Source organism: Oncorhynchus tshawytscha, linkage group LG05 (genome assembly GCF_018296145.1).
Source record: "Oncorhynchus tshawytscha isolate Ot180627B linkage group LG05, Otsh_v2.0, whole genome shotgun sequence".
NCBI classification, from domain to species: Eukaryota; Metazoa; Chordata; class Actinopteri; order Salmoniformes; family Salmonidae; genus Oncorhynchus; species Oncorhynchus tshawytscha.
Genome location: NC_056433.1, coordinates 52542474 through 52553756, shown reverse-complemented (window position 1 = coordinate 52553756; position 11283 = coordinate 52542474). Strand labels below are relative to the sequence as shown.

General features: G+C 40.2%; 1 protein-coding gene across 1 annotated transcript; it reads right to left on the bottom strand.

Moving 5' to 3' along the window:
* Window positions 1-3599: 3599 nt before the first annotated feature.
* On the bottom strand, window positions 3600-10696 carry LOC112250831 (nuclear receptor 2C2-associated protein). The gene is made up of 5 exons (XM_024421307.2): window positions 10410-10696; window positions 8927-9017; window positions 7624-7729; window positions 7383-7450; window positions 3600-4272 (listed from the first exon to the last, which is right to left on the bottom strand). The coding sequence occupies exons 1-5, from the start codon at window positions 10445-10447 to the stop codon at window positions 4150-4152; spliced, it is 426 nt and encodes a 141-aa protein (XP_024277075.1). The 5' UTR covers window positions 10448-10696; the 3' UTR covers window positions 3600-4149.
* Between the last annotated feature and the right edge of the window lie 587 nt (window positions 10697-11283).

The window sequence follows — 11283 nt, the reverse complement described above, 5'->3', positions numbered from 1 at the left end:
AAAACCATCAAGCGCTATGATGAAACTGGCTCTCATGAGGACCGCCACAGGAAAGGAAGACCCAGAGTTACCTCTGCTGCAGAGGATAAGTTCATTAGAGTTACCAGCCTCAGAAATTGCAGCCCAAATAAATGCTTCACAGAGTTCAAGTAACAGACACATCTCAACATCAACAGTTCAGAGGAGACTGCGTGAGTCAGGCCTTCATGGCCAAATTTATGCAAAGAAACCAATAGGAAGAAGAGACTTGCTTGGGATAAGAAACATGAGCAACGGACATTAGACCGGTGGAAATCTGTCCTTTGTTCTAATTGAGTCCAAATTTGATATTTTTGGTTCCAACCTCTGTGTTTTTGTGAGACGCAGAGTAGATGAACGGATGATCTCTGCATTTGTGGTTCCCACCGTGAAGCATGGAGGAGTGGTGTGGAGGTGCTTTGCTGGTGACACTGTCTGTTATTTATTTAGAATTTAAGGCAGACTTAACCAGCATGGCTACCACAGCATTCTGCAGCGATACGCCATCCCATCTGGTTTGCGCTTAGTGGGACTATAATTTGTTTTTAAACAGGACAATGACCCAACACATCTCCAGGCTGTGTAAAGGCCTATTTTACCAAGAAGGAGAGTGATGGAGTGCTGCATCAGATAACCTGGCCTCCACAATCACCTGACCTCAACCCAATTGAGATGGGTTGGGATGATTTGGACCGCAGTGAAGGAAAAGCAGCCAGAAAGTGCTCAACATATGTGGGAACTCCTTCAAGACTGTTGGAAAAGTATTCCAGGTGAAGCTGGTTGAGAGAATGCCAAAAGTGTGCAAAGCTGTCATCAAGGCAAAGTTTGGCTACTTTGAAGAATCTAAAATCTATTTTGATTGGTTTCACAATTTTTTGGCTACTACATGATTAAAAATGTGTTATTTCATAGTTTTGATGTCTTCACTATTATTCTATAATGTAGAAAATAGTAAAAATAAAGAAAACCCCTTGAATGAGTAGGTGTGTGACTAGTGCTGTATAATTACATAGTTACAATGGTTTCATTCATGTAAAAACGTTAGCAGAAATAGTCAGAGGGACTTCCGTGTTATTGTCATGCGCACCACAAATCATGTTCGGGTTGCAACACGAGCTGGACATTTTTTTTTCGATATTTCCTCTCTCGACGTAACCCGCGTTAAGTGGCGGACTGAGACAATATAGTAGATCAGTCAAACATAATATAATACATTAGGAAGTTGGAGAGAAGCATGCAACGATGATGTTGCTATTTAATCCGATACATAGTGTGAACAGGACATATAAAAGCACTCCTTGCGACCTAAAGGTAACAATGAATATTTGTATACTATGCCATTGTGACTTTACTATTTTGCATGAGCTGATGGGGAATGGTTTTCCATCATTTCAGTTTTGAAAATTAAGCCAAACAGTGAGATAATCAGAATATAGAGCATTTGTTCCATATTTTTTCTTCTGCTGGCCAGAGCTTAATCTATATGGTCATATATATTTCGATGTTGATTCAAGTGACCATGGATGGTACAGATGGTGATGAGATACCAGATCTTGCAGCCAGTATACACATGGTCTCAGATGATGGCCTAGCAGTGGAATCCACTACCTTACATGTCTATCAGGGGAGTCCAGAGTACGGGTTAAATGGTATGACTGTCAGTCCTACAACAACATATGTTGGTTTTAAACGCTCTATAGGATTTCTCATACAGTAATCACACGTGTCAATTTGTCTACAATAAAGGGCTGCACCATTTTCAGTTTGCCTAAATTGTCAAATGATTATAGGCATCATGCAATCTCTGTATTGCTCCTTGCTACCAGGTGTGATGGTGACTACAGAGAACATGGATTTGGATGCGAGTTTGTTAATACTCCAACTCCCCCATTAATAGGCAGCGTGGGAACGAGGTCACAGTCCGACCAGCTACTTCAAATGAAATAAAATCAAATCTTATTGGTCACATACACATATTTAGCAGGTGTTATTGCGGGTGTTGCGAAGTGTTCCTAACTCCAACAGTGCAGTAGTATCTAACAATTCTAATTGAGACGGTAAGAATGGCTGTCTGAACTCAGAAAAAAACAAACAAGCAAAATACCTTAAAACACTGCTGTGTATACACACTCATTCATAATCCAATAGGTAACGCACTGTTACAGGAATGGCCCAAAATGACCCCTCTGTAGTTTTCTGTACTGTAGGCTTACTATATTAGTATAGGGAGATTGAAATATTATGCATATTACTTGGTATAATATATGGACAACTAAATGTACATAACACTGACCCTTTATACTGATGTCTCATCTGTTTTGTCCATCCATCAGCTAGCTGCTCAGGGGGAGGTCTCAGGTGGCTACAAACCTGAGCAAAGGTGAGAAATATCCACTGACCAATGGTGCAAAGACTACAATTTGCCCGACTTGTGTAGCATGGTACAACAAGCATGATCACTATGACTTGTGTGCTGTGTCCTGTGTAATAATATACTGAACCAAAATATAAACGTAACACACAACAATTCCAAAGATTTTACTGAGCTAGAGTTGAAATCAGTAAATTTAAATAAGTTAATTAGGCCCTAATCTATGGATTTCACATGACTGGGAATACAGATATGGATCTGTTGGTCACAGATACCGAAAAAAAAAGGTAGGGTCGTGGATCAGAAAACCAGTCAGTATCTGGTGTGACCACCATTTGCCTCATCCAGCTCAACACATCTCCTTCGCATAGAGTTGATCGTAGCCTGTGGAATGTTGTCCCACTCCTCTTCAATGGCGGTGCGAAGTTGCTGGATATTGGCAGGAACTGGAACATGCTGTCGTACACGTTCATCCAGAGCATCCCAAACATGCTCAATGGGTGACATGTCTAGTTAGTATGCAGGCCTTGGAAGAACTGGGACATCTTCAGCTTCCAGGAATTGTATACAGATCATTGTGACATGGGGCTGTGCATTATCATGCTGAAACATGAGGTGATGGCGGCGGATAAATGACACGACATTGAACCTCAGGATCTCGTCAGCAGCATTTGGAGAGAAAGCCATGGTGAATTGCCTCCTGGAAAACATCAGGGACATTTCTAGACACGTTCTTTGAATTCAATGGTTAGTCATATACTGGGTGGTGATTGACTGTAACCTGTCTGTTATGTCCTTGTGTAGTGTCTTAGGAGGCAGATCCTAGTGCTATAGCATGGGAGCGGGAGAGTGCATTGACCCTGGCCAGCTCTGGAGGCTATGCAGTCATAGTGAAATATCTTCTCCAACATGCAATAGATATTAATGCTTATGACTGTGTGGGTTGTAAATTATATAATTAAATGGTGTAAATAACTGCTTCAGGACTCTTGATTCCTTCAGAAATAACACACATTCTATTAATGGATGTCTGTCATGTTTAATAAGAATGGTGGTACCCCTCTCCTCTACGCTGTTTGCGGGAACCACATAAGCTATGCCAAGGCCCTGTTAGGTATGATGCTTCATACCCCTGCACACGATGAATTAATTAAAATGAAGGTAATTTCCAAAACCAAAGTAGTGTAGTCATCTCAGTGGCACAAATAAATATGGTAATGTGATTTTAATTCAGATAGAAGGGGCAGACATGAACATTGAGGCAGATTCTGGGTATAGTCCAATTGCCCTAGCTGTCACCATCAGACACAAAAAGGAAAAAGGTAAGCACCCTCTCAAATGTTTTGTATATTAAGGATGTTTATCTGTATTTTTTTAAACAACTATCATACTAAGTTTAAATAACTATTTCAAAAAAATTGTAAACAAATAAAAACAAATGGCTTAAGAATTTTACAATGTTCATTTGGAATGGCAAATCAAATAAGGCACAAGAACATTTCAATAGGCATGTGGTTACGTGACCTTAAAGCCTGTAAAGCTGCAATAACAAATCCAGATTCAGAGTCCTCCTTTATCCCCTTGTTGTTTCTGTGATGCAAGCAGGTGACCAACTAAAAATGTCCTCACCAAAAATAGTCAGATATGGTTCCCATTCCAAAGTTCATGTGGGTGGTAGTCTTCCAGCAGTCATGTTATTCAATGTTACTACACCCTCTTTCCCTATAGGTCTCGCTCTCTCTCATGCAGAAACAAAAACGTCACAAAGCTCTCTCTCCCAGGACATCCAAGGAGTAAACAATTATTCGCCCAAAAAAGTCAGCACTGTTCTCAAACACTATTTTTAGCCTGTGCACCATGTGGGCCTCCTGAATGGGAAAGCTGTGGGTGTGGAGTTAAGAACCAGATAAGTAGAACTGCAGTGGACAATATTGTTTGAAAGCTGTTTTGTGTACTCTATGTAACATTAAAATCAACATTTCTGTATTACAGTATCCAGTGCCAGGCATAACTTTTCTGTACTATTACAACTTGCATTTCTGCAACTATTACAAGACTAGTTGAGGTAGCTTGTACATCAGGCTACCTCACGCTTAGTATGGCCACATTTAAAAATACCAAATGCGGGACAAAGGGATAATTTTGCAGGACATTCGCAGCAGTGTAGCCTAAATTAATAGATTGAGTGGGTGTGTCAAAAGGAGTGGGTGTATGGAAAGTGAATCAACTAATTGAGCAGATTTGTTGCCACTCAAGACCGTTTTGCGTGGCTGATTGGGCTGCACGACGAGTCGATAAGCCAGCGACCAGTGCACTGGTGTTGTATCGACGTGCCTGCCAACTTGAATTGCTTCCTACTGGATATCACGGTCACGTCGCGGCGGTAGCTAACGTAGCCATTTTTTTCTCCCACATGATTTAATTTAAAGTAGGATAGCAGCCTACACAATAAATAAATAATATTGATAACCATCTAGATGTCATCTTGATACATACAGTCTACTACTCAATGAAGAGGGCATGGATGGCAACAACACCGAGAAACAGTGCCCTCCGCTCCCGCTTGACAAGCGCTGCTGTGCGGCAATGGCGTGGGAACTACCTACCTTGTAGCCAAATATGAGGGGGACAGTTACAGTAAGCACACACATACAACACATGAAGCAACAGTACACCCATAATCAATACTTTTAATAAAGAAATTAAACAATTGTCAGTTTTATAACTGAAAATGTAAAAATGTTTGTGTAAAACTAACACTGAAATACGACTCATCCTCTGGCTTAAAAACAGAAGTCCAAACTCTCGCGTTATGGTAGCTCAATGAACGGTAGTTGCGTGGTAAGAGAAAAAAGGCTAAATCATAACTGCCTAACCTATAGCAGCCTGCTTGACACGCCCACTACTTTCCTTTTGACACACCCACAAGGCCATTCTCCAGTCATATTGGGATGCAGCTACCCCCTTCTCAGTTTAGCTGGAGTTTAGACTGAAAAGATATAACACTAGCATACATCTCACGGTGCGCTTAATATCAGAACTCAACAACGATTGGAGAAGTGTTTAACATCGCCAGTAGTGTTGCAACAGTGTTCCAGTTCTTGATACAAACAGGTGTGCGTGGCACCTACCTCCATACCCCGTTGAAAGGCGCTTAAATATTGCCTTGCAATAGTATTCAGACCCCTTGGATTGTTTAACATTTTGTGTTACAAAGTGGGATTAAAATGAATTGTCATTTTTTTGTCAACAATCTACACAAAATACTGTCAAAGTGGAAGATTTATTTTAATTCATCGTAAAAAATGAACTAAAATACAGTCGTAGCACAAGTATTCTGCTCCCTTAGTCAATATATGTTAGAAACACATTTGGCAGTGATTAAAGCTGTGAGTCTTCTTGAGTAAGTCTCTAAAAGCTGTTTGTACACCTGGATTGTGCAATATTTGCCCTAATATATATATATATATACATATATATATATATATATATTTTTTTTTCAAGCTCTGTCAAGATGTTGGGGATCATGGCTAGACAGCTATTTTCAAGTCTTGCCATACATGTCATGCAGATTTAAGTCAAAATTGTAACTTGGCCACTCAGGAACATTCACTGTCTTGTTGGTAAGCAACTCCACTGTAGATTTGGCCTTGTGTTGTAGGTTATTCTCCTAATGAAAGGTGAATTCCTCTCCTAGTGTCTGTTGTAAAGCAGACTGAAGCAGGTTCTCCTCTAGGATTTTTCCTGTGCCTAGCTCCATTTGATTTCTTTTTACCTAGAAAAACTCCTCAGTATTTGCCGATGTCAAGCATACCCGTACCATGATGCAGCCACCACCATGCTTGAAACTAGGAAGCTGATCTGTTGTGTTGGATTTGTTCCAAACATAAGGCTTAGCGTTTAGGCGAAAATATTTATTCCTTTGCCATGTTTTGTTGTAGTATTACTTTAGTGCATAGTTGCATACAAGATTCATGTTTTGTCATATTTTTATTCTGTATATTTGTACTCTTCTTTTCACTCTGTCATTTAGTCACTACAATGTTGTTGATCCATCCTCAGTTCTCCCATCACAGCCATTGAACTCTGTAGTGGTTTAAAATCACCAATGGCCTCAGTAACATCCCTGAGCAGTTTCATTCCTGTCCTGCAGTTCAGAAGAATGACTATCTGTAATGGTAGTTTAATAAATAATCCACATTATAATTATTAACTTGATCATGCTTAAAGAGATATTCAATCTCTGATTTGTTATCGTTACCCATATACCAATCACTGCCCTTCTTTATGAGGCTTTCAAAAAGCTCCCGGGTCTTTATAGTCGAATCTTTGCTTGAAATGTAATACTTGACTGAGGGACTTTACAGATTTATATGTATGGGTGACAGAGGAAGGGCAAGTCATTCAAAAATCATGTCAACCCCTATTATTTCACAGATTCCATGTAATGACTTATGTGATTTGTTAAGACAAATTTGACTCCTGAACTAATTTAGGCTTGACTAAACAAAGGGGCTGAATACTGATGCAACGGCTATATTGGAGTTATCGACATGTGTATTATACATTTTTTTCACTGACAGTATTTTGTGTAGATTGTTGCCAAAAAAATGACAACTAAATCAATTTTAATTCCACTTTGTACCAATAAAATGGGAACAAATAAAAGGGGTCTGAATACTTTTGCAAGACACTGTATCTTATCAAAAGTACAACGTGACTGCAAAAGATAGGTTGGAATGTCTGACTGAAATACTGGACAAATCAACCTTTTTCGTAAATGAGTTTTGTTTGAATTTATTGATAAAATGCAGGACATGATTGTTTGGTTGTGTGACAAATGGCCAAAATGCAGGACTGTCCAGCACAATCCGGGACATGTGGTCACCCTATTCACGCTACAGAAACAGGAGATTGGCCCGTAAGGCTTACTTACCAACTCATTTTAACTGGTATGATTTTTAGAGACATTTAATAATACATTGAAGGATATTTGTAGTGAGCTGTTGTCTTCAGGGTAAAAATGTGTGATTTTTGCCAATTCTCCAGCTTTTGGGCTTCCTGAGGGGAAAACAAGTAGAAACATTTTCAGGATTGTTGACATGGACAGAGTCTGTCTCTTTTTAAAAACACATGTTATTAAAGCATAGTATGACAATGTTATAATATAAATCATTTCAAATCACAACTTCATTGTGATACACTGACTAAAAGAGTGTGTGTGTTTGTATTACCTTCCAATCTGCATGTTTTTCCTGAAAAGCCTCCTTGGAACTGCACCTTTAATTCAGACACTCTGACGGGCTGTGGGAATTCAAGAGTAACCCACTGAGAATCACCCTGTAAAAAGGGAAAGTAGTGACAGTGTTATGGGGTAGCCAGAATATGGTTGAGCATGACTGTATGTCACATACTATTATTATGATGATATTAATTGTTTCAACCGGAGCTTAGCAACAAGTACATCTTTCCCTAAAACTCAAAAGGCTCTGCTGCCATAATGTGGGCACCGCAGAGCCGGCACGGCATATGGCAACAGAAAAAATACACCTCAATACAGGGATTAAAAATGTATCTAGGTAAGTCAGTTAAGAACTAATTCTTATTTACAATCACAACCTACCCCATCCAAACTTTAACACTGGGCCAATTGTGCACCGCCCTATGGGACTCCCAATCATGGCCGGTTGTGATACAGCCTGGTATTGAACCAGGGTCTGTAGTGACGCCTCTACCATTGAGATGCAGTGCCTTAGACCGGTGAAGATGTTGCTGTACTCATAATTATTCCATTATCCCAACTGACAAATCGAGAATAATGAAATACTGCTGGTTTTTAATTAAACTGCCTTTTTCGTCCTCATGCTAGGCTAAAGCAACCCATTGGATTCCATAGCAACTCAACCCAACACTACACATCGCATTTTCATGGAATCCAATGGGCTGCTTTAGGCTAGCATGAGGATGAAAATGGCAGTTTAATTCAAAACTAGCAGTAGTTACATTTTCTCAAATTGTCAGTTGGGATAATTAGGAGTACAGCGATCTCTTCCATCCCTGGATTGAGGTTATGTTTTTTAACCTTATCCCACACTGGCTCAACTGTGCCTATATTATGACAGCAGAGCGTTTTGACCTGTAGGGAAAGATGTACATCGTTGAGCTTAGGTCAAAACAATTCTGGCTATCCTATGTCATAGGTTAGCTACTAGCTAGCCTCTGGCAACAGGCTTTCACCTCACCTTTGTGAGCAGAGGCTAAGGGTAGCCTAATAATAATACTAGTATTAATATCATAACCACATAGTGCATCCTAATGATCTCTCCTCCAGGTGTGCACTCAGTCACTACTCCCCATCAATTGAATTAGATTCATCTTGGCCTGGGATAGATCCATATACCAGTCATTTACTTTCAAATTCATGAAGGGAAGTGAACAAGTGCACACTTCGTGGGGAAGGAGGCAATAGAGGCGCACGAGAATGTGCCGATGCTGGCCCTTTTGAGGTATGCGCGGCTATATTGTGATTGTAGTTACCTGGTCAGAGTTCCAGCAAGTTTCTTCATTTGAGTCAAACATGTACTTCTTCCCAAATTGCTTGACATCTCTGTTTAAAACCGAGCTTACTCTGTAAAAAACAAAGACACACAGCAATTTTACAGTCATGACATCATCATGCTGCAGCAGGACTGCTACATGTTCCTTCTAGGATGTTAAAGAGAGATTTCAGCATTGAGCTTAGCTGAGGAAGCCTCGATTCCATTCTCTTCTATCGAGGCGTAGTTGGTCTGAGGACCTTACATGTTCTGTTTAAAGGAAATTTGTCTCTGGATGTCAAAACAGCCACATACTCAATCTAAACTTGAATCAATTCTCAATTGCGGTATGGTTTTAGAAACATAAATCCCTCTACTTTCAAATCACATCAAAATAATGATTATTTAACAGAGTTGCAGCTAACAGTATTTCCAAAGATTTATATAACTAAACCAAGATAACGACAGGCTGTGGTCTTCCAGTGGGCAAAACAGGCAAGGAGGGGGCAGTACTAAGCAAGAGCTAGCGAGATCCTATTGGCGCGTTATAGCGTCATCTGCATATATTCGTTAGGGAACGCCTACTTTGAAGTGAGCGTGTGCAATAACTCAGTTCGCCTTTGCACTCTTTCTAAACAACGCGATTTTTTAAACACTTTTGCAAAGGGTAAAGTCTACGAACCTTAGTCCACTCTGTTCATAATAGATTCCAGTTTGTGAACATCAAACTCTATTGACATCAAATGTTTCAATGAAAATATTTGCAGATACCATCTTCTCCCACTGCCCGCCAGTGGGCTTTCTCTCACTATCATATTTGGTAGTGAGTGAAAACGCCAAGCGGATGCTTCACACTATTTCTCAGTTACAACGCCTTTGTGGCGTCTGTCTTCCGACGCGGGTGTTAGGAGACGCAGTTAGCAAAACTCCCCCATACAGAAGAAGCCTTCATCGAATGACTATGTAATATAATGGGACTGAGAAGCTGGCAACAACATTGGGTCGGTCGATTCTGAGAACACTTACATGTACAACTGCGGTCCTTCCGCGGGGTTAATTTGGACGTTTTTATTAAAAGTATGACTTTTTCCTCTTGTTGTTCATACTATATAAAAATATTCAATTGGCCCATGCACATTCGCACCGAGTTGAGCGCCACAAGTTAGGAAAAAGTCGGAGGTTCGATTCGATAAAAGTAACCTATTAAGTATGAATTTGAGCACTCAGCGGAAGGACCGCAGTTGTACAGGACCTTTTTACAAGAATAGTCTGATGGGGACAACGTTGTAGCTAATCCCGTGACCTCAATTCGCCTCGATATACGAGAACTGAGTTCAGCAAAATGTCCGACGCTTATTTGGGGGGCTAACACAAACACGTTTATTTTTCACTGTTAATCGAATGTGGCGACAAATCTAAAGGTATAACATTAGATATCTTGCCCGCACACAGTGTGTTAAAATGCCAAACTAACATGTTCTTACCTGCTCTGTGTTTCACTGCAAATCAATGAAGACGCCATGTCTGATCTCACAACTGAGGGCAAGTTGCCGTATTGTAACAGAGATTAAGCTCTTCTATGTACGACGGTACTGGCAAAGGACTTCAACAAGATTAACCCGTTCTCCACTAGATGGCAATCGTGTTCCTTTCTTTTTTGTCATATCTCATCCATGGCGCTTATAATCAAAGACAGTACAGTATGATCGGCTAAAACTGATTCTCCAATAGAAATCCCTGATCGCAGTTGTAGTCGACGTTGGCGAGCAAAGCTCATGCGTAGAAACGGTCGTCTCGCGCAGAACTGCGCATGTGCACGCCGTCAAATCAAAGGCACACATTTCACATAAAGTTGTTGTTTTTTTACAAATGAAAACGTGTCAGTTCGTCACTTTCACGAGGTTGGAGTAATAACATGTTCAACTACTCAAGACATTGGCTCGAATATACGCTGTCCCTTTATATTTTGAGAAAATTAACAATTTAGGAAGAATTGTTCACTTCTCTCAATGATTTCTCAAACCACGACCTGGTCTGTTAAACAAGCGGTCCCGGAAGTCTTGCGATGTTGCAACTTCTGGGTTTATAAACTCTGTGGAAAAGATGTTACAAGGTCAGCGCTAAATGACATCCTCCTTTAAAAAAAAAAGCTGCAAGCCCGTCAAGTAATCTAACGTTTCTAAACAAGCATTTCAGTTTGCCACTATCTATTGCTAACTTGCAGGCCCAGGTCTAAATCTTAAAGGCTGTGACAGTTAAACACAGGCAGTTAAAATCAAATGTATTTATAAAGCCCTTATTACATCAGTAGATGTCACAAAGAGTTTATACAGAAACCCAGCCTAAAACCTCAAACAG

Excerpts from the sequence above, each read along its gene's own strand:
- LOC112250831 (XM_024421307.2), bottom strand. The coding sequence starts at position 10,447 with ATGGCGTCTTCATTGATTTGCAGTGAAACACAGAGCAG. Across the intron at positions 7,730-8,926 it reads CTTGCTGGAACTCTGACCAG|GGTGATTCTCAGTGGGTTAC; the intron begins GTAACTACAATC and ends CCCTTTTTACAG. Across the intron at positions 7,451-7,623 it reads AAAAACATGCAGATTGGAAG|GAAGCCCAAAAGCTGGAGAA; the intron begins GTAATACAAACA and ends TTTTCCCCTCAG.